This window comes from Genypterus blacodes, unplaced genomic scaffold, assembly GCF_046128005.1.
Source record: "Genypterus blacodes isolate CSIRO-AG114 ecotype Tasmania unplaced genomic scaffold, CSIRO-AGI_Gbla_v1 ptg000133l_1, whole genome shotgun sequence".
NCBI classification, from domain to species: Eukaryota; Metazoa; Chordata; class Actinopteri; order Ophidiiformes; family Ophidiidae; genus Genypterus; species Genypterus blacodes.
The window spans coordinates 2,858,192-2,882,052 of NW_027466935.1; the positions used below are offsets into that span (position 1 = coordinate 2,858,192).

General features: G+C 46.3%; 1 protein-coding gene across 2 annotated transcripts in view; it reads left to right on the plus strand.

The window, feature by feature from the left end:
- The window catches only part of nnt (nicotinamide nucleotide transhydrogenase), a 264,273-nt gene that overhangs the window by 7,747 nt on the left and 232,665 nt on the right, over positions 1-23,861 (plus strand). Inside the window, exons 11-22 of one of the 2 annotated variants that reach the window (XR_012964904.1) lie at positions 729-890; positions 2,729-2,839; positions 4,882-5,027; positions 5,518-5,713; positions 6,667-6,900; positions 7,488-7,648; positions 7,742-7,921; positions 8,321-8,480; positions 10,788-10,869; positions 11,843-11,961; positions 13,211-13,326; positions 15,289-16,161. Coding sequence is in view for 1 of the 2 variants with exons in the window: in XM_076164131.1 (XP_076020246.1) it covers positions 729-890; positions 2,729-2,839; positions 4,882-5,027; positions 5,518-5,713; positions 6,667-6,900; positions 7,488-7,648; positions 7,742-7,921; positions 8,321-8,480; positions 10,788-10,869; positions 11,843-11,961; positions 13,211-13,326; positions 15,289-15,438 (1,817 nt within the window). In the remaining variant the exon portion in view is untranslated. Of the gene's footprint in view, positions 1-728; positions 891-2,728; positions 2,840-4,881; positions 5,028-5,517; positions 5,714-6,666; positions 6,901-7,487; positions 7,649-7,741; positions 7,922-8,320; positions 8,481-10,787; positions 10,870-11,842; positions 11,962-13,210; positions 13,327-15,288; positions 17,021-23,861 lie in introns of those variants that run through there. The other variant, XM_076164131.1, reaches the window with a different exon arrangement.

Here is a 23,861-nt window from a genome sequence, read left to right on the forward strand (position 1 = left end):
CCTGAACAGAGACCAGGCGTGAAGGTCTCTGCGTCCACGTCAATGCTCCACCTCAGCTCTTTAGGGAGACGAGGTTGGCGTTGAGGTGAAGGACAGGTTAATAATCTGTGTTTTTAAGTCGGCGCCGGAATGTGCACCAAAGGCGAGAAGTGTTACATGCACACACTCCCACACACACACACATACACAGACACCCTGTTAGTGTCAGGAAGTTTGCATTGTAAAAAAAGGCCTCATGCTGTGTGTGTGTTTGAAGTAGTGCTGTAGCGAGTGGTTCCCATGGTGCCACACACCGCTGCATGTAAGTGCACCACATGCAGTTTATGTGCTTCACACATTGTTTAGGTGCTCTGGTAGTTTGCTACTTAACCCCCCCACACTGCTACTACGGTTAGGTGCTTTATTACTAGTAGCTCTACTAAGCAGACATCTTCTAAAAACATGTCTCAGCCATGATTCTACACTAGATTATCAGTGTTTATAACAGATACACAGGTATACTGGTACATTGTGCTTGGTATTGTGAGAAAAATGTAAATTCTTGTGTCAAAACCAGTACTTTGATTTACAATACCTTTTTTCAATACCATTTTAAGGGCTAGGTTAAATAAAAGTTGAATTTATGCATGAACTGAATTCTCTGTACTAAATTTCAATCCTCTACCTTTTACATACGATCATAATTAAGATTATTAACTTTTATCCAAACGTGTTTCTCCATGTGTCAGGTTTTGGCACCCTGCTGGCTCTGGGCCTCTCGGCTCCCAACGCCGCGTTCCCCCAGATGGTCACCATCTTTGGCCTTGCCGGCATCGTGGGCTACCACACGGTGTGGGGGGTGACGTCCGCTCTGCACTCCCCACTCATGTCCGTCACCAACGCCATCTCAGGTCAGTCCTCTTTCACTTCTATGTGTGATTCTGTTGGATTCAGAAGTATTATTGTTATTTTGTAAACATGTTTTCTTGTAGCTATGTTGCTTTTTTGAAGTTTTCCCATTGGGACAACGTAAAAAACTTTATAAGATTGTCCCTTTTTATTGTCAGCTGCTACTTAACACAAAGGGGTTAAGAGGTTACAGGGGTAGGTGCCTGTGTGTGTGTTCTCGCGGCTTTGATCACCCTCGGACCCACACTGGGGTAGGAAGTCACACACCGTCGGTGATCTTTGGTCGCCAGGAGTGTGTGCGCTCCTTTTTTCTTCTCATCCCAGCAGCCAGACATCAGAGGTCGGCTGCTGGGGAACAATTACCACAGACAGTTTTCACTTCCTTTAAAAAAGAAAAAAACTTTACTAGTTACAGCACCTACAGCCTATTTTCACATTCTCATCTTCACGCCGTCATTTCTCTGCATCTCCCCGTCTCCTTCCCACCTCCTTCCCACTATCTGCACCTCTGTTGACAGGAAACGTATTGTGTTTCATAAACCAAGGCTCCCAGATCTCAAATGTTCGAAATGAATATGCAGCTATTTATAACATCACATTTAGGTTCATTTGGAGGTTTTCCTCTCTCCTCTCCATGTCTGCTCCCCTTCTCTCTGCCCTTTGTCTGTCCTCCGCCTGTCCTCATGTCCTTTCCTTTCCCTGTCCAGGTATTTTCCCCTGCGTGTTTGCCGCGGCCTCATTACATCTACTATTCCTGTCGCAGGCCGACTCTGGTCACGGAAACATTCGAACCAGCAGAATTCAGCAGTCGTGCCAGACATTACAAAGACAAGCCCTCACACTCACACACACACACACACACGCAGAGACATTAGGGAATCCTTTTGGAATTTCGGGTTAGAATTAAGGATATGCTTCATGGGAAGATTATAATGTTACAAATGGTGAGTGTGAGCGCTGGGTCATCTTAACTTCAGTCTTTTTATCCAGTAGGTCATTGAAGCACATCTTTACATGTGGTGTCTGATAGAAAGGCTTTAATCTACTTGAGATCACTGATTCACGATTACACACATTCACACTGTGCCCACAGCCTGGTAGCTGATGTTTGTCAGAGACACATCCACCTCAGTGTGTGTGTGTGTGTGTGTGTGTCTGAGTGATGGCTATTGGCTTTCTTTCTGGCTAATGTGCAGGTTTTAGTAGCCAGGTGTAGCTTTGATCTCCGCCATAATAGTGTAATTGTACCTGTTTGTTTTTCTTTTGCTAGAAATTCTTTGATACATTCTTGGCTTTAGCGTTTCCTCCTTGTCAGCCTGAATGATCAGCTCTCCAATCACGCACACTGATGAATTAACAGAAAACATCACCAGCCATATTTGAGGAGTTTGTGTTTGAGTTTTGTTAAGAAAAGAGAGATGCTGTCTGAAAAGTTTATTGACAAAGTATGAACACGCACATACACACACACGCTACCTGCTAGTTGACCTAATTTGTGCCCATATTCAGGGCTTCCTGAATGCAGGCACGCAGGAGCATCTCACTGCCTGTAAGTCATTACAGGCCTGATGTTATCAAGATTTCCTGAGCATCTTTTAGTAAACACCCCCTGTCCTTCACTTCATCTATCCTGCTCCTTCTGTGTCCGACGTGGAAGAATAGGTGTGCTGATTAAACTGCACAAGCAGGGTGTGGGGAAAAATGAAATAAAGCAACCAAATCTAAGTGCTATTGAGAATCTATGTTGTGAAGTTTCTTTGTAACTTGATTATCAAAGTGTTTTGTTGTTGTCCCATGTCGTGCTGACGTTGGCACTTACTGAACTTTCCGTGTTGCACAGGTCTGACGGCTGTGGGTGGCCTGTCCCTGATGGGAGGCGGCTATGCCCCGGCAACCGCCGCCCAGACCCTGGCTGTGCTCGCCGCCTTCATCTCCTCAGTCAACATTGCCGGTGAGTCAGCGGCACGCAGACGTCTCGTACTGTTCCACGCCAGTTACAGCAAGCTCCAGCCAATAAAGCATCCACCTAAGCTGAAGATTGAAGTGTTTATATCAGTTGTGCAATAAGGGGATCTCTGCCCTTTAAACTCAGCAGCCTTTACAATGCTCATTGCTGCTTAATGGTCCCAAATAACACGGTGTGCTTCAAGGGCCGGCCAGTGTTCCACTTTTAATGTGTCACATTAAATCACAGCTACACTCGGACTTTGATGCGAGCGACTTCATAGTTAAGGTCGGGTGAAGTCAAGATGTTCAGCCAAATGTCTGTGCAAAGACTGAGAAGTGTGTGTTAGTGTGTAAAACCACTTTTTAGTTTCCTAGATCTCCCTTAACTTTTTCCCTTAATGGAGGCATGCAGAAATACCACATTCCTAAAAGCAATACCTAGTTTCCTAACTGTTGTTTCATTTCATTTTTGATGTTCACCATGGTTCCAACACGCACATTTCTAAGTGGTCAACCGCAGTACCCATGAGCCCTTAGGAATAGAAGGAATATTCCATGAAACGGGAAGAAACACAATAGTGGAATTTAGCTCCAATAAAACAGCCCCAGAAATTTGTAGACTTGTGTGTGTGTGTGTTTTGAGGAGCAGGTCACGGCCACAGCTTCTTGTTACCTCCGTGCCCACAGTCACAAGCTGTGGTGAGCCATGGAAAACACCTGGGCTGCTGAATGCTGTCGAGATGTTTCGGTTTCTCTCCCACCTGGATTTCTGCACCCGGGCCTCTTGTTTCTGAAATTGCATTCTGCTTCATAAAATCCATCGTACAAAGAGACATGAAAGCAGTTCAGTCTGAATTTGTCCAAATCACCAAGTTAACCTCAAAAACCATTAAAAAAAGATAATCCTGTCCAGGCTTTACTAGAATCCCCGTGGCGAGTCCACTTCAGTTATACAGTAGAGCTCATTATGACTCGACCCAACACGAAAAAAGTGACCTGTAACCGTCTTGCATAAACTCATTAATAAGAGCCCTCGGCCCAGAAGGTACCCAAGGAAAGTCAGAACTAATCCAAAACAGACAAGAGGATAATTAGATCTGATCCAACATGGGTTTGACCCCAAGAACACCCAAAACAGAGAGAGAGAGAGAACACCAAAAGTCATAGAAAAAAAGCACACGTATCCAATTAGACCATAGATAATTTGGATCCAGTGAACTTGTGAAGACCTCAACTGTGGAGATCCAGGATACGTCACAGCACAGCACCAGATCTGTTCTACGACCAGGTTGTCTCTCTCTGAAGTCTTTCAGGCCTCACGACTCCACCAGTGTTGCTGAATGTGCAGCGTTTCTAAATATAGTGCCAGTGCTCCCATTGTGGTAAGAAAAGGGGTAGAATAAAACCCAATATTTTTCATATTAACATTAACATTAACATTCCCGTAGATGAAGATGACATCGATCCAGATGGGTCTGTGTTTCTGGCCGTCAGGTTGTCCTCACTCGTGTGTTCTCGGCACAGGACAGTTTGCCGTGTGCTGGATAGGAGCAGGTGCTCGCCTCTGGATCACCTGTGTGTGCAGACGGCCTCGCACATGCCCACGCGTGCATCCCGAGAGGAAAAAGAGAGACATACCAGTAGTAACGCGATCTCCTCCCCCCCCCCCCCCCCCCAGTAAAGCAGTGAGACACTGTCTGGTCTCGGTTTGATACTTTTCTGAGGTTTCCTACTTGAAATATTTACACTGACATAAAGTAGACTCATTAAATTCCTAACATTGGTTATTGGGGTTGGCCACATTTCCAGCTATTGGCCTTAAAACACCTGCTGACTAAAAATAGATCTTCCACATTTCTTTCAGCTACGGGGCTTCCCGACTTTCTGTTCCCTTTCCCCTAACGCTCCTTTTCCCCCCCCACTTGTTTCACAAAGTTCTTTTTGCAACGCCATTCCCTCTGCTCTGTGAAGCACTTTGTAAATCACTCTATAAATCTGGTTTTGTACCCCTGTTAAGTCCATGTCCTTTCCCTTGCGCTCACCCAGGTGGTTTCCTGGTGACAAAGAAGATGTTGGACATGTTCAAGCGCCCCACTGATCCTCCAGAGTACAACTACCTCTACATGCTACCCACCGGTGTCTTCGTCGGCGGCTACGCTGCTGCCCTGCACGCCGGATACAACATCGAACAGGTGTGACAGAAAGTCGGTAACGCGTCTGTGTCCGCCCTGTAGATTAAAATTGCGACTTTGTATGTAGTTTCATACCAAACATTCTATCTCGTGTCCTCAGAATTTGTGCAAACCAGCCCATGATTATGCAGAAATTGGCCGAGCAGTCTCACAATGTCCTCTTCCTTTTCCAAGTTGTTGTCCAGGGCCAATCCCTCTAAATCAGTTTGGAATTTTCTTTTTTGTTTATTATTCCGTTTTCCTTCTCTCTCTCTCTCTCTCTTTTTATACAAACAAGACTTATTCTTTTTGTTGTTATGACTGATGCTTCACTGATAAATGCCCAGATTTGTCCCTCAAAGTATGTATAAAAAAAGGATTAATTTTCCACTGCAAATATTTGTTTTTTTCTTCTTCCTCAGCAGTCAAATTAGTTTTACTCGAATGTCTCCATCTTTATTCAACTGAACTCACAGTTAACTCCTTCTCCATTGTGCTTCCTCTTCTCCAGATGATGTACCTGGGCTCAGGTTTGTGCTGCGTTGGCGCCCTGGCTGGACTTTCCAACCAGAGCACCGCGCGCCTGGGTAACGCCCTGGGCATGATGGGAGTAGCGGGAGGTATCGCCGCCACCCTGGGTGCCCTCAAGCCGAGTCCCGAGCTCTTGAGTCAGATGAGCGCCGCCATGGCCGTAGGCGGCACCGCCGGTGAGTCCGTGTGTGTTCACAGCAGTGATTCAGTGAAGAAGAGGTCCGTTTCCCCCGACCTTTCATTATAATAGCTGTGTCACTGTGGTGTCGGATGGTGTGGACATTGAAGGGCTTCAGGGAGGTGGATGTGTGTACAAAGGTTCTGCATGGTGAGTGTGTATCTGTGTATGTATTACAAGCTTGGACAAATTAAGTAGCAGGTGTGCTGAGCCTTTTTGGCATTTACATGAAACAACATGACTCAGCCAGGCAGATACAGGAGGTCTTCACAAGTGGTCAGCATCATGGATGACTCTCTCTCTCTCTCTCTCTCTCTCTCTCTCTTTCGCTCAGTCCCGCTCACACATGTCCACAGTCAGGTCAGCTTGGTAATTTAAATGCTAATTGTTCCAGTAACAGAGTTGAGGCCTAGACTAAACTATGCATTCCCTGCAGAAAACACACAAACACACACACACAGGCAGGTTCCAGACCAACTCACAAACATGGAATTTTCCCAAATCTCCTGAGCACCTGGTGTCTCAGAGGGACCCACTTCCCAGAAGTAATCCAAGAGTGTGTGCATGTAATCTGTTTGTGTGAGTGAATTTGTATTTTATTTACCTGTGGGTCTTCGGGGGCTGGACTGGTTTAAAGGCTTGAACTGTAAATGCAGCTCAAGTGAAATATTTACATTTCTGGCATTTGCATTTCTCAAATGTAGAAACAAATTTGTAAAGAGAGAACACATCTTTCCTTATCTGGCTAATCCCTGATTACACGTTTCCCTGAATTGTCAGTATTATTGTTCACCAGTAATGTATGTAAATATACTGTGGACTCTGGATTTCATGTTTATAGTGAGTATAGAGGCCACTATCCATTGTGTTTGGCATTTTCTAGTGGTATGTGTGGTCTTGTGGGTATTGTTTTGGTGGACACTTCTTCATTCCCTGTCCCCGTCTTTCCAGGCCTGGCCATCGCCAAGAAGATCCAGATCACTGACCTGCCCCAGCTGGTCGCAGCCTTCCACAGCCTGGTGGGTCTGGCCGCCGTGCTCACCTGCGTGGCGGAGTATATGATCGAGTACCCCCACTTCGCCACAGACCCCGCGGCAAACCTCACCAAGATCGTGGCGTACCTCGGCACATACATCGGCGGGATAACGTTCAGTGGCTCGCTGGTGGCTTACGGCAAGCTGCAAGGTGAGAAAGCGTTTGAAATCGCCTCTGTCTAGTGCTGCCTCACAGCAAGAAGGTCTTTGGTTCAAAGATGAACAGGTCAGGTGAATTGGAAACTCTAAATCGTCTCCCCTGTGGTGCATGTATCTCTTTAATATGGTTAGTGCGCGTATCAAAATCAATTCCACAAAACCACATTTTAAACGAGGTGTGTAAGCTTAGTTGTATCTATCAGCGAGGAGAAAGCGCTCATATTGACTTGTAGTATTTACTATCGGCCCTGGCCCGGTTACAGCATGTGGAGGTCCTGCTGAGGGAGAAGCCCAGTTCATCAGGTTCATGCTGGCCTCCGTCCTGGCAGCCACCCTGTAATTGCATGTTTGCCTCAGCTTAAATCATCTCGTTCAGTCACCAACTTCAAAGTCTCCAATGATAAATATTTCATCCTAAGGCTATAAAATCTTGAAATTTGCTATTTTCTTTTTATGCCTTGCTCAGTGTGAGAGTAAAAGTTGAATGATAAATGCAGAGGTTTGTTTGTAATTGTATCCCCCTCTGTCCTCGCAGTAGCCGACACCTCAAACTTTTCCTCCCCTTTCTTCGTCACGCAGGTATGCTCAGTAGCTCCCCCTTGATGCTTCCTGGTCGCCACGCTCTCAACGCCAGCCTTATGGCAGGTTGTGTTGGCGGTATGATCCCCTACATGCTGGATCCAAGCTTCACCACCGGCATCACCTGTCTAGGATCTGTCTCTGCTCTCTCCGCTGTCATGGTACGGTGTGTGTGTGTATGTGAGAGAGTGAGAGAGTGTGTAGTAGCACATAATGTGACGCATAACCCTTTTCCTGCCTTCTCCCTCCTTCAGGGTGTAACTTTGACGGCAGCTATTGGCGGCGCCGACATGCCGGTGGTGATCACGGTGCTGAACAGCTACTCCGGCTGGGCCCTGTGCGCTGAAGGCTTCCTGCTCAATAACAACCTGCTGACCATCGTAGGCGCCCTCATCGGATCATCCGGAGCCATTTTGTCCTACATCATGTGTGTGGTGAGTGAAGCACAATCTGAATTGAAAGACGCATACATGCCACAAGATCGTATAGAAGTCATGACTCAGCAGCGATGATGTGAAATACTGTGTGTATAAACTCTGACGCCAGGTTTCCTCATCGCTGTTAGTTTTTGTCACTAGCTAAACTCTTAATTTGAAGTTTTATCGCTCAGTGCTTTTTGCGGTTGTTCACCTCTTGTCCACTAGGAGGGACTCTACTATAACTTTGCCATTACAGCAAGATAGCACAGTCCCAGTTCAGAATAAAGCCTCAGGTCACAATGACAGCTTTTTGGGAAATAATTCCATATTTTTATGGTGGGAAACAAACCGTGGAACAGAATTAGGTCAAAGGAAAGGAAAGAGTATAAACTGCCCTTCTTGTTCCCCTCTCAGGCCATGAATCGCTCGCTGGCTAACGTGATCCTGGGAGGCTACGGCACGTCTTCAACCGGCACAGGGAAGCCCATGGAGATCACCGGGACACACACAGAGGTCAACGTGGACCAGACAGTGGAGATGGTTAAAGATGCCCACAACATAATCATCGTTCCAGGTAAGACACACACACACGCACACAATTCAGCCCAACACATTTCAGTAAGCATGCCTGTGTGTGACAATGCAGACCTGATATATAAGGAAATTCTCACACACGCATACACACACTTCAAAGGTCTTGAACAACATGGCACTTTGATTCTGCCAGTCACTCTTCTTCAGTGTTAGCAAAGTGTGTGTTCTGTTTATTTAACCTTTTCTTGACCCATGTTACATCACCATTTTGCAAGGCTAATTGACTAGTCGTGGTAGAGTGGCCACACACACACACACGTGCACATACACACACACGTTCAGGTCTCTGTGTGGTCGTCAATCCCCAGTAAATAGACATTCTACAGTGCAGTGTATACATACGCCAGGTCAAGGGAAAATTAGAGGGAATGGGGGCACGGTGGGATTTTGTCGGCGGCTCAAATGTTTTGTTCAAGATTGGCCTCTCGTCCCGTTTTCAGACTTACAGCGTGGGATCCAGCCCCTCTTCCAGCTGGACGCTTTTATTATTTTCATATTCTTTCCGTACGTGTTTATCAATACTTTGAGCCGGAGTTGGATCGTCCCCGAAATCCACATTGTGTGGCCGGCCGACTTCCACTCCTCGCCGCTCCAGACTGTTGGCGGATGAGTCAGAGTTCCACGGCGTTGTTGCACGCGTGGGTACACGTAAACACAGACTAACGCCATCCAGCCTGCAAATTGGTGATTACAGTCGGAGAGCGCTGTGCCTATATACAAAAGCTGAGTCTTTAGAGGAAACTGCTACTTGGAAATGGCAGCTGCAGAGAAAATTGAGAATTTAAAGCGGTCACATGGTTTGAGAAGTGAACAGAAGCGACGATGACTGTTGGCGATCCTGTGGCTGAATGCATCTTTATCACTTTGGTGTGGCAGAGAGAAACACATCTGACAGCTGAGACCAAGAACAGACCACACAAAGTAGGGACTGGAAGGAGAGATGAGGTCGGGGGAAATTAATGGATTTTTGCTGCACTTTTGTAAAACGGCTTACAAACGAATCCACTTTGAATCGGGGTTCACCTGCGTGTCTAAGCATGAGCAAGTGTGTTAGAGTGGCATTTTGAACAGGGTGCAATAGTGTATTTGATGTAAGACACTTGTGTCTGGAGTCATGTGGCAACTATTTTACGAAACGTCAATAAAACCGTGTTTATTGTTTTTATAGGCGTCCATAAACTGAGACGCCAAGCACAATAATACATTTAAAAGATACAACCTCATATCTCTGTATGTAGGTTATATTTTCCTAACCCTGACCACATCACTTTCAGAACACTTAACAGCCAACGTGTTTTATTTATGTCTCTGGCCTAGTAGCCAGCAGTGAGCCGGTGTCGTTACCCAACCGGCTCTCAATCACTGCCCTTGTTTCCATTTTGACCATTCTCCCTAATTGGAGCCGTCACAGTCACTTTGCGTGATTGACATCTGTGGAAATGGCTGAGACGATGTCTGATAAACAAGACTGCTTTCTTGGCTTAGCCTGGCCCATCTCTGCTCTGGCTCCACTTGTTTTCCTTAGAGGAGAAACTCCAGAGAGGAGAGGGGGAGACAAAGTGAAAACCATTAAACAGTCAGGCTGGATAGTACGACTTTAACTATTTTTCGTGTAGCGCTCTCTGTTAGAAGCAATTTCTGACCGGTTGTTGTAATAATTATCAAGCAATTCAAATGAGATCTGTAAGAAATCCAAACAAATCTCCTCAGCAACTTCCTTATAAATGTATGCGTCCATCCCACAGGTCAGGAATCCTTCAGACATTCAGATGAAATGACTTTGTTGACGCATGGAATGAGGGATTTATGACTTAATGCTGTATAACTGATTGAACTCTTACTAGCAGACCCACAAACAGGCCTTTATCTGTCACGTCCCCAACAGTTCAAATCACTTCTAGCGGAATTCTTTTGAAGCCAGCCGGGTCTCACATGTTTAGTATTTAGCCGCTACACCTACTCAAGACGCTCTCACGGCAGCATTAGCACATTAGCATCATAAAACCTTATCAAAGTGTGAGCGGGGGCGGGGCGTGAGGTTAAAGTGCAGGGTCACTAACAGGACAGAGCTCAAGGACACCTCGGCGGGGCAAATTCAATTAAAGGTGTTTTGTTGAGGGGTCATTTCTCCACACACACCTGTCAGCTTGCACTATGCAGGATCACAAATGTGTTTTCCATGCCAAGATCAACTCCTGACTGGTATAAATTCTTATGTCATATTCTCGGATGGTCTTCATACTGTTGAGGTTAAAGATCGACTTACCTTCCATTGTTCCGGTTTCAGGTTATGGACTCTGTGCCGCAAAGGCTCAGTACCCCATCGCCGAGCTGGTGAAGACGCTGCAGGGAGCCGGCAAGAACGTCAGGTAAAGGGGAAGACACACACACTAATCCCACACGAAGCACAGAGAGGGAATCTGTGTCCATCTGCGTAGGAATAACAGAACGTTTCATCGATGAGATTACAAAGCCGCGATGAGAAAAGGAGGCTAGAGATGAGGGGAAGGACATGGTGGAGAGGAAGCTTGTGTAATTGTCGTGCCTCAGTCGTTTGATCCTGGCTGCTGCAGCTGCTGCTGCTTAGAGCATTTGTACTTGATTACAGGGAAGTGGGTGGTCAGAGAAAAAGGGAGAACCCCCCCTGTACCCTCATCTTTTGTTCTGTTTGTATTCTACGCTAATGCCTTCCTCTATGCGTCGGTGTAAAGTTTGTAAACACGACACGCTCACGTCCTCCTCTATCTCAGACAGTGAAGCTCCTACGTCTTCCCTGTGTTGCGACGAACAAGCATACGGCATGGAAAAACTGTAAACACTAATCGATCCCAGAGGCGGCCGGCCATCTGCATTCTGTGCCCGGCAAATAGAAATGGAGCTCCGTACGGCGCTTGGTCACGTGGGAGAGGATCCCTGCCACAACAATCCAGTGGCTGCTGTTCATTTCCTCGCCCCCCATTACATGACATGGCTAATTGAGTTTGAGAGCCGTGTATACACACTCGCACAGGCATGCAGACGCACGACAAATAAGGTTGAAAGGTGCGGCAGGATGTGTGCGTGTGCGTGTTTATAGTCTGACGACACACAGACCCTCAACTTCTCTCTCAACTTCCCTCTCTATACTTCTGTCTGTCTGCTATTCTACATCCAGATCCAAAACTCTCTGACACCTGCACAATGTTAACACAGGATAGAAGAAACTTAACCAAAAAAAGAAATTAGGGAAAAGGTTGTCACATTCTTTGAATCACTGTAGTTCTCTGTGGTGGAGGAGCAGCAGGTGTGAAGGGACTGACCGTGTTGAAGAATTCATCAGTAATGGGTATTTTGTTCCCGCAGGTTTGGAATTCATCCCGTGGCTGGCCGTATGCCTGGACAGCTCAATGTGCTGCTGGCTGAGGCCGGTGTCCCGTATGACATTGTCCTTGAAATGGAGGAGATTAATGATGACTTCCCTGGTAAGGACCATCGCTTCCTGCTTTACACCATGACTGCCCCTGCATGTGTGGGTTTGCTGTGGCTTACAGTTAAAAACAAAAAGTGTAGTTCATGGCTCTTTTCAGCTAACAGATACAGTTTGTCATCTTTATTACATCATTCGATCAAAGTCCAAACACAAAGGTCTAGAAGTCTGTTTCTATTGTTTATGTTCTACTTTAAACAAACTTACTAGATAGATTTTAAGCCTCGTCGTCTATGAATCCCTCTCACTATGCTTAGATAACTTCTGGTTAGACCTTAAGGCAGTGGTTCCCAAAGTGGGGGGCGCGACCCCTAGGGGGGGGTCGGGGCTCGGGACCGGAAGAGGAGCGATATGAATAAGTACCGCCTCAGGTAAATGAATGAGGCGATACTTCAATGTCTGGCTGCAGGAGAATGAGCGTCCAGAGCCCTGAAAGAGATGAATCTCTCCTCTCTTCATACAACGTGCATGAAATAACAAGGGGGTACGGGCCGAGGATAGATCCCTGTGGAACACCACTCCCACTCCCTGATCTGGTCGGGTGTACAGCATCCATAAAATGATGACAAATGAACTGGTAATAAATTATTACACCTAATGAGCTCATTCAAGTGACATCATTTCACTCTGTGAACTCAAATTTATGACACTTAATGTAATCATTCACCTGTCAAATCCCTGCAGCTTTATTGAAACCATACCTGTGTAAAGCCTCTCCAAGCCTTCCTGTGTCAATCACATCAACATACAGCTGAACTCCGGTTGATACTTAGGAGGAAAAGTCTTACCTTTCCCTTTGTCCAGTCCACCCCTGGCAGTTCCGCCTCAGGTTTAAGGGAAACACAGGATTCCTTTTTCATTTTGGCTAAAAACATGGAAAACACAAGCAGATTTTTTATTTTTCTACATTTCTTCTTTACAAGCTCAATAAATAAGACTGATGTGAAAGTGGACACACTGAGGTAACAACATTACGTATGGCTGAATTCCATTCAGGTACATCAGCACGTGGGATGGAATGCGGCCATACTTAATGTTGTTAGTTCTAGTCATGCTGTTCCTGCTCCGATAAGGGGAAATATCCTGAGAGTGCTATCGAACACGGTCACAGTCATTTCTACCATGAAGATGATCCAATATTACCCCATTTATAAGAATACAGGACGGTCTCAGCTGTTGGGACTTGAACCCAGTCATGGATACAGCAGGTGTTTTTAATAAGCAGTTACTCTGTGTCCAAACAGACACTGACCTGGTTCTGGTGATTGGCGCCAACGACACGGTGAACTCTGCATCCCAGGAAGATCCCAACTCCATCATCGCCGGTATGCCGGTGCTGGAGGTCTGGAAGTCAAAGCAGGTAGGACATTTACTACTTAATGACGAGATCATCAGTATCATCAAGTATTAAAGTGGTTAAAAGTCATATGGTTTGGTCTTTCTGAGAACTACTTTCTAATAAGACGCCCGTAGCGACATAAACCATGAAGCAAAGACATGCAGAGCCTTTCAGTTCCACGCCCCCGATTGAATCTCTATCCTCATTCACCCGTTTTGATTCAACCAATTGATCCAAGTGAGCTCCAGCCATCTGACCCTGATTGTAACCGCTACTCGCCGGCCGAGCAGATTAAAAGCAGCGCCTCTGCGGTCGTCTGCTGCTCCTCCGGTTGCACGTGGACCAACTTTTCCACTGAGCAGACGGGACATTTCATCCTGGCCCCGCGGTGCCCGGCCTGCCAGTGGTTTAACTTGAGAACTGTGGGGCTAATTTGAGAACGACAGGGCTATCACATCGTGTAAGTAACACGGCTTCAGAGTGCCACAGCCTCCGCCCCCAAGGTCACTGCTGCTCTGCGTCGCAGCTCGGGGCTGCAACTTCGTTTCCAGTTGTCGGTGAAGGTCGTTTCGTCTCTGCTCTGTCTTTACTCTGCTTTGTCATGCACACAGCGCAGCAGATTGTTCTCTCTCTCTCTCGCTCTTACTCATCCTCTCAACTAAACTAATGTGAGCGTGGAAATTCTGTCATTAAGCATCATCCTCTGTTGACACGCCGAGTTCAGCGGTCACTTTGTCTCAACTGGTGCTCGACCTTGTAAAGCTTCTCAGCTCTGAAGAGCAGCAGAGCGGTTACACGTCCTATAGGAAGACATCTTACGGCTCAGCGCTGTCTCTGATCTACAACTTAAAGAGAGAGGCCTCTATTGGGAGACTTAAAGGCAAACATACACACACACACACACTTGATCTCGCTCACATAAAAACAGATTGTTAGCGTCCCAGGTGCAGTCCCATCCTGATCCCATTAGCGGTGACTGTGTCGCTGTGGAATGATGACATTTGGAGCATCGCGCTGGCATCGCTCCAAGATCTGGGATTTATACAAAACTCCCACTAGTTTCCACACTCGTTCCCTCGGGAAATCATAGAGGACAGCCTACTACTACTACTACTACTACACGCACGCACGCACGCACGCACGCACGCACGCACGCACGCACGCAGGCGCGAGTGAACCGACATGAACACATGCAGATTCAATAACGCAAATCCATTCCAATAACCCGTTTGTATTCCCTTTGCGTGTGCGAGCGTCTGTGCTAAGGGTTAAGAGGGAGTTAAAGGGTGCAGCAGCTGGTTTCGGCCACATCTGGCCTGAGAGCGTTGGCCGCGGTGGCACAGGTGTTACATCAAGGCCTTCAATACAGGCACCGTGCGTCTACTAATGAAGATCAAAACTGAGCAGGTCTCACATTCAGGTGGAGGCAAATTTAGAACGAAAGAAAATAGCTTCTTAACTTTGTATTAAGGTTAACGGTGCTCTCTGTTTAATTGCTTCAGAGATTTCTAATGATTGGCAAACTATAAATGTTAATGGATATGTTACTAATTAGCCAGGCTTTCATTAATTAACGGCTATGAGCAATAAATACACGAGTCTATAAGAGATTTAGTTTGAGTCCTATAGTCCCCTAACCTGTGTGCAAAGAGACCCACACACACAAGATCTGTGTTCAAACCCAAACTGAGCCGACGGCGCCGCCCACTGGCCTCTGTGCGTGCGTGTGTGTGTGGGCTGTGGATTGGAAAGACCAGAGGAAAAAAGCAAACTGAGGCCTCTGATTGGTCCTGATTAGTTTGTCCCGATGCCGCCGCCGCGCCAACCGTTCCAACTTCCTCTCAGCACCTGCAGCGATGCGTCGTCAACACACACAGGTTGCGGAGGAACGCAAAGTGCGACGTTCTGGTTTCACTTTAGCGGCGGTTGGTATAATTAAAGCAAAATAGTGCAAAGCTGACGTTTGTCCTCTTTCTGCTCCAGGTGATTGTGATGAAACGCTCCCTGGGTGTCGGCTACGCAGCCGTCGACAACCCCATCTTCTACAAGCCCAACACGGCCATGTTGCTCGGCGACGCCAAGAAGACGTGCGATGCCCTGCAATCGAAAGTGCGCGAGGCCCAGGAGCTCTAACGCCGTCGACCGCGTTAGACAAAGGAGCAGAGCAGAGAGGGAAGAAGACGATGAGGCACGACCCCCCCGACCCAGAGAATCCCAATATGAAGATCATCTTTGTCCGCTTGTGACTCGGCCAAAGGGACAAAGATAATGTCTGAGGTAAAAGGCAAATCCTCCCCAAGGTCTATAAATAAAAGAAACGCTACATTTGATGCAGTCGGAGCGTCTTAATGCAGATTAGCTCCCGATGCATCTTTAGCATTTGAATGTTCAATGTTCGGTTCTCCTTAAGTACTTAGTTAACGCTTCTTTTATTTATAGACATTAAAAGGGGGGAGGCTGCATTGAATAGGAGCATGTGCCTACGCTGTTAATGTAAAACAATCAAATGGAGATGAATGAAGAATGATTATGTTAGATATTGAATGGTTACACACTTTAGACATGAGTCAAAAATTGAAGAACTGCTGATGTAGCACTAACGTTCCTCCCTTTGTCATAGAGATGCTTTTGCCAAACTTAAGTGCGTTGTTCCTCCTAATGCCTTCCTTTTGTGTACAAGTAAAGAAAAAAGCCGAATAGTGAAACAAAGTTCCTTCTATTGCAGTTTTATACCGTAGAGACATTTTTGTATTTGGCCTAATAAGCACCATAGAAGAAGAGAATACATGTGAAGCGGCGATTTAGAACATAATTGAAAATCTACTCTTGCTTTTTTCTTTCCCCCTGTGTGTGTGTGTGTGTGTGTGTGTGTGTGTGTGTGTGTGTGTGTGTGTGTGTGTGTGTGTGTGTGTGTGTGTGTGTGTGTGTGTGTGTGTGTGTGTGTGTGTGTGTGTGTGTGTGTGTGTGTGTGTGTGTGTGTGTGTGTGTGTGTGTGTGTGTGTGTGTGTGTGTGTGTGTGTGAGAGACCTAACTCCCCTGCAGCTTACAGTGCAGAGATCACACGTGGATTCAAAACCTGTTAGAGATCCACTGGCCGTCCTCAGCACAAACACACCTGACCTATAAAGCCCAAGCGCCCAGATGTGTTCTAATCCCCGTAAAAGCCGCTCCGCTCAGGCAAACACTCCCTGAGAGCCCCGCGGATTTGACGGCAGTTTTTGATCCAGGTGTGACTCATCATCACCGCCATCATCATCCTCACCCTGCGAGACAGCGGTGAAGATGTTACAGTAACGTGAACGTGGCCTAAATTAGTAGTTTGTGTTTAACGCTCTACAGCCAAATGAAGGATCGCCGCCTTCAGGAAACGCCAGATGTTAACCAGTCTGTCAAACAGCAATAGAACCGTACGTGACTGTTAAACTCCTCCAGCAAACATTTAGAACCTTCAAATTGTTGTTTTTTTGTTTTAAACTCACTCACTCATTGGGAAAGACTTTCCAGCGCAGCACCGACAGTTCAGACCAAGGGGGCGGGGACAAAGCCACGGTTCAACTCGCTCGCTCTTATTCTATAAGTACTGTACACAGGACGGAGACCCTGCAGACCCCCACACAGATACATTCACCATGACAACTCTCCTACCTCCGCTTTAAAAAAAAACGACCAATCGCTTTCCGTAGGACCATCTGACCAATCACCTCACAGATCAGAATCTAAACAGGCTTTCCAACCAATCACCTGTGACGTAAACCCCAATCCCTCGCCTTACATTCTGTGTTCACGTTTCATTCTGACCTCAGTTTGCTTTGTTTTGTTTGAAAGTGTGTAACTGTCAAGGTTGTTTTATATTTGGGAGAGTTACATTGAGGATAACAGCACAACAATTTAACACGTTTAACATTTTTTGTGTCATTTATCGGGGTAATAATCAAATCATAGGATGTAGACATAAACACACCGCCTCCCCCCTTTTTCTTCCTCTGCAGGAGAATATTTTTGTAAAGCGGCGTCTTGTTTGTTTTGTCTGACGGGGCTTTGGAGTTGTACATTGTATCGGGGAGATGGATGGAATGTAATGTGAATGTTTTTCCCCCTTATTGTTTATCATGGAACATTTTCATCCCTAATAAAGCTGGATTCACACCAGATCTTTGGCCTGGAGGTGTTGTTGCTTTGCTGGCTAACAGGTGCCACTTCGTTTTTGGTAAACAAGTTAGCGAAAGGCCCCCCGAGGTCAACCGCAGTTAATACTTCAATTCTGTCTTCTGTATTTACACGCAAACGCCTAGATAATGTAATGAAAATGACTTGGGATTCTAAACGTAAACCAGATTCAAAGCGTTAAGGCCGGAGGGACGAGAAGAGGCCGCAAACCCGACCAATGAGGCGAAACGATCGAGGTCCAGCAGCGTAAGTCAGCGAAAAAAACCTACAAAATAAAGGGAATCACACTTTTCAATAGAAGAACACAGAGGTCACGGGAAAGTGACGTCCGCAGCACTCAAGTTAAGAGCTATTTTGTACACGAGTGATGAAAGCGGAGGGCTTAAACAGCGTGACAAGGCCGCCTGCTGAGATCCAAACACAAAACAATGCAGGCCGCGTCCAGATACCGAGGGGGCACTTTAATGCCTAAAATAGAGATGAAATGCAGCTGAAGCGTGCAAGGCAAACACGAAAACAAGATGGTTCCAAACACCACCCTGCAACACATGTGAGTGTGTGTGTGTGTGTGTGTGCGAAGGTTAGACATGAAACCCTCCCTCATCAAAGGAACGGACACGGCACCTCTGTAGCCCTGCAAGCCCCATAATGGCATCGCATGAGTCTGCCATGAGGGCGGCGACAATGGCTGAAATGTAAATATCAACTTTTCCGTGATATTTGCACCTACAAACGCCACTTGATTGCCATTCATCAGCGACTTTGAGGTACTTAGAAGACGGGGTGGGGGCGGGGAGGTGGTGGCCTACAGATGAGAGCGTAGATAGATTTATGGGGACGGGGGATCGCATGTGTGAGCGATGAGGGCGGCTTCATCCCGTAACAAGTAGCACTCAGACGGAGCGTTATCTGCTCTCAGCCTGCAGCACATCTGAGAGAGAGCTGTCACTGCCACAGAAGAGCAGAGATGGGGGAGATAGTGACAGATAAAAGGGATGAGAAATTGTCAAGGACGCTGTGTGTGTGTGAGTGTGTGTGGGGCCACTTACTACATGATAAAAACCATCCCTTACCAAAAAAACAAACAACTTTACCGGACATGTAAAGGATTCATTTGAAGTCTTCATTTAAGCTATAAAACATCACAAATTCAAGTTTAAAAGCCCGAAACTGGATTTTTCTTTGAATCCAGCTCATATAGGACTGGACTACAAACTTTGTTCCAATTCGAAGCAGCATTTGTTGACGCAATCCAACATGGATGACGTGAAAATGTAACGTGGAGGAATTTAGCAGATTTCAGCAGCAATTTGACATAATCTGTTTAGTTTCAAGATAATCTACATGCAGGATAACATTTGACTCTACAGTGCAAATTCTGCTTACTCAGCCTGATTCTATCCCGGGTCTTATCTACATCTTACTTGATGGAATACATAAAGTCATGGATATATATGTTTCAGACTCATTCCTGAATCAGATTGATCTGAAACACAAAGGACGAATATGTCACCGAGACAAATCAAGAGGCCTTATCCTGAGAAGAGTCAAAATCAAGTGCACATGCTGCTACGCTCTCTCTCTCTCTCTCTCACACACACACACTCACACACACACTACAAAAAGCATATGTGTGTGTATGATATTTTCTCATCTTTATCCCATTTATTTCCCGCAGAGTATCGATCATGCACAGTGATCTGTGGAGAAAGAAAGCTTGTACGTATCTGCGTTGTGTGTGTGTGTGTGTGTGTGTGTGCGCGTGTGTGTGTGTGTTCAGCGAGACGGAGAGACGGCGCAGAGATGTTAGGAGTGATAATAAGCGTTTAGGTGACAGCCTCCTCAGCTCAAGCTGCTCTGTTGTCACACTGCCAGTATTTACCCAGAGTGCTGAGGGAGAACCAGCATGTTCCAGCCACAATACGCCTCCATCCCTCCTCCTACTACTCCTCCGCCTCCTCCTCTTGTGGCCTTGCGTGCAATTTGATGAGGAGGGGGGCGTTTAATTATTTATGCGAAGTGTGTTTTGGTGAGTGGATGCTCCTGAATGTGTTTGATGGTGTGGATAGTGTGTTTGATGAGGCGGGCCGAGCATGCATGTGCACGTATGTGAGAAGAAAAGACGGTCGGAGGAGCATGAGGGCGAGCAGACAGGTTACTTTCAAAATACACAGCATTCAAACGACGACGGAAATCCCCTTTGTGTTATACAAGAATGTGATGGTGACCCCCCCCGCCTGAGACAATGCATCTGTGGAGTCCAAGTGGCATATGTCTTTGGATCGCGTCCCCAACTCACCACTATGGCAACCACAGTGTTTACAGCAAGACGCTCTCTGAATGAACGCGGCAAAGGATTTGTGCGACCGATTCTGTGACAGCGACCAACCTCAGAATCCCCCGGCACCGCGAAGCCACAGCGAGCGGGCGAGAGAGAGAGAGAGAGAGAGAGAGAGAGAGAGAGAGAGAGAGAGAGAGATATGTGTACATGAAGTAATCCTTGTTGAAAGGCGTGCAGATGAAACTGTGTGATTGGAGAGATTTGCACATGGGTCTCCCACCGCAGATGAAGATCTGTTGTGTGTGTGTGTGTATACTTGTGTGTGTTATGAGGCCAGTTGTGTTTACATCTTTTCTACAATTTTTTTTATCATAAATTTTAAAAACAACACACAAACGTATACGCTAGAAAATCAGCAAAGGAACAAAGCGTGAGAAATGTATCTTTACAAGCCAAAGTCTCGTTAAAGACTCGTAAACACTCGGCGCCTGTTAGGATCAACAACAACACGGCTGTGATGAACTTTGACCACAGTTTATAAAAACATTCAACTACACACTTCCCTTTTCTACGACACAAACCTGGACTCTCAGCCTTGTTTCAGCTCCATGACACCACGCATGCTGCTAATACCTTTACACACTCCGTTATGTGCTTTGCTATGATGACATAAACGTCCCCATCAAATGAGATAAGGTTGAAGTGCATCAATGAATCCAGTGGTGCATTCTGGGTAAGGAAGATAGACCTCTGTCATGGTGGGTCTCGGCCACGTCTCCTTTCAGGACGTCTAATCTGATCATCTTAAGAGGTTGTTTGCTGTACCGCGGCAGCGTCTTAAAAGCCCCCAGAGCCAGGACACACACAGCTTGCGACTGTCCTAAAGTCCTTTTTGACTGGGATGGCTAAGAGATAAATGTGGACACACACTAACCTGGCTGGCAAGCGAACGCAGCCGACCTCTTTACTGTTCAGGCTCTTCCCCGCCCGGGGCTGCGGAACGTAAACACTGAGGGGAGTGTGTCCTTTTAAGACGCTTTTATTGTCCAGCTGCTGCTCAACCGCTGGATGTAAATTGTTGAAAGGCAGGGATGATGGGACGAGAGAGGAGGAGAGAGGAGAGAGGCTGCTTAATGTAGCAGTCTCTCGCTCTCCCCCTCTCTCTCTCTCTCTCTCTACAGTATGTGTGACTCTATCTCTCTCTCTCGCCCTCGTCGTCTATACGTGTCATTATGACAGAGGCATCACCAAGTTCAGAGAAACAGAAACTGTTTATTGAAACATCTCCCCAGACCACTTAGCCATCAGTTTGTTATTGTCTTGCGGCTGGGTGGACAAAATAGAAACACGCACTAAAAGAAAAAGAGACAACAAAAGGACATGTGCGACGAATGTTTAGGAAACCGGACGATTGCAAATGCGTGCATGAAGGAGGCATCACACCTCAGAAACAACTGGGATGGAAACAGGATTAGGATTAGTTTCAAATCAAACATTCTTCATTAAATTTAAATGATTCATCTCTGGCACACCACCAGGGAGCGTTTCAAGTGCCACTAGTGTTACTTAACGTATCCTTTTAGAACCGTTTTTCCTGAGAAAACCTTAATTAACCAAGATATGGGCTTTTTTTAAAACAAACAATTTGGTCCATGGTTACACTGTCATTCGGGAAAATTGGACCAAAAATTTAATTTGCCCCAAACTTACAGAAAATGATCCTCGTGTCCTGTAGATTTTTAAAGCTCTAGCTCTTAGATTAACCAAAATATAAGAATTTCACAAAAAATTACAATTGTGTCCATGGTTACCACCCTGTACACAATCTGTTTGTAGCCCTCCCCTCTGGCAGGAGGCTGAGGTCCATCAGGACCAAAACCTCACGCAACAAATCCAGCTTCTTCCCTTCTGCAGTGGGCCTCATCAGTGAGCTATGAATGCAGACACATGCACACACACGCACACGCACGCACACACACAGCTGCTCAATGGCAAAGTGCCTAGGACACAATCAATTACTGTATATTCTACATGAGCTGATTCTTCTTAATCGACCTCCATCACTTCACACTTACACCAGCTTCACTCAGTGTTTACTTTCTATGGCCATTTTTCCATACGGTGGATTAAGTCTAAACCCGCAGGCTTAGAGTATAGACTTGGCCAAGGTTCAGGCCAGGACAGGAGAGTGCAGTACATCCCAAAATGAAAGGTTCCCTGAGGCCTCTATAGGGGTTCAGCATGCAAGATCTCCCTTAGGAAAACCAGGAACGAGGCTACGGACAAACCAAAACAACAACAACAACAACTGCTACATCTGACACTTAGGATTGACTTGTGTGATGGCTTGAAATTGCATTGCACTGTGTCAAAATGTCCCTAATAAGCTGAAAAGCAAAGATGTATAATAAGAAAACAATAACAAGTCCAGCACTCATCAATATACAATTCATTGATGAATTGATGATTAACTGTTAAGAAGGCAGAAGTTAAATGAACCTACAGCACTTATGACCAATCGCACCTTTCATAACCGCAGCAGACACCTTCTAGTGCTGTACAGCAGGTTAATGAGTGTAGCTTAGAGTCAGCAGCGCAGTCAGAGCTCAGGCCTACACCATAATATGGAGCTAAAAGCCTTAAAGGATTGATGCAGGTTTACGTAATACCAGTTTCTACTCCTCTGACCGCCTCATTTCCCCGTAGTCATAGATAGATCTCTGCTCGAAATCTCTGCCTGATGTTCTGCTGATGTTCCTCTGCGGTGTTGACACGTCTGTGACATTACAGCTCGGCTTCCCTCCTCCTGAGTCATGGAACGCGGGCGGCCGTATCAATTTCCGCGGCAGTAAAAAACGTTGGCGCGTCAGTGTGGGAGACGCTCGCATCAGACGCAGCTCTCTGCCTTTGGTAAATATTTCCAAAACGCGCTCCAGATATCATATCAGGGCTCTCAGGCTCAGATTAGGATCCATCCATCCATCATAATGTCTTAATGGTTTGATGATCTAAACACTGAATGTTCTCTATGTACAATAACAACAGATTTACGAGAACAGATAACTAGACGATTAATGCGTCTGCAGACTTGTTGCTATCCATAGTAACAGTATCAATCTATGTTACCTAGGTGACGCCGGGGCATCCATTAGTGTTTCATTTAAGAATGTGTTACATCACAAAACAGTGTGTATCTGTGTATCTGTGCTAAGGTGTCAGAGAGGTGACGGGCGCCACGGTAACAAAGAAGAGAGAAAGGTGTGTGTGTGTGTGTGTGTGTGTGTGTGTGTGTGTGTGTGTGAGCGAGGGAAAGGAGGACAGTTCAGGATGCCTGCAAGTGTGTGCGTGTGTGTTGGAGGGGAGTCGGGTATCGGCTGGATGACCTCTTCAGCGCGAGAGGGCCTCATCATCAGCAACACACACACACACACACACATGAACAACCACAAAAGGAGGAGCGACACAATGACTGAGTGAATGAAAGCGGGATGAGGTTTCACCGCCCAGGCAGAAGAAGGAAAACATGGCGTCTCTCCCTCCCTCCCTTTCTCTTTCTGTCTCGCTCACTCACTTTCTGCCTCTGTCTCCTGTTTGTTAAAGCACAAAAGGGGGAGAAACACCTGAGCCCCTCGTTTTAGCAGCGTGCAAAGGAATGTGTGTGTGTGTGTGTGACAGGCTAACAGCAGCAGCCAGCATACCTTGGCCTTCCTACCTACAGGGGAGCGTTTGATGGATGAATGGGCCACCATAGAGCCGGGCTGCGTTCAGAGGCTGGCATGTTGTGTTTGATCACACACACTCAAAGTGGATATCAGATGAGTGAGACAGATATGTTGGTATCTCAACATGTATTGGTCCATATAAGAGAGCTGATTGGCTGTTTTCCACCTAGATGACCTCGTTATGTTTCTTCCTCAATACTCAATATATGTTGTTTACATTCTGCAGGGTCACATTACAGCAATGGCCACATCCCATTTTTTCCCATTTCTAGCCTTGAACCTCGATTATGCAGCTGTAAAGCCATTCCTTCAGTGATGGATCCTCTTTAGTTCTCGACCAATTGGCAGCTCAACCGAAGGCCTTGCAGCTGGTTCAGATCCTGTTC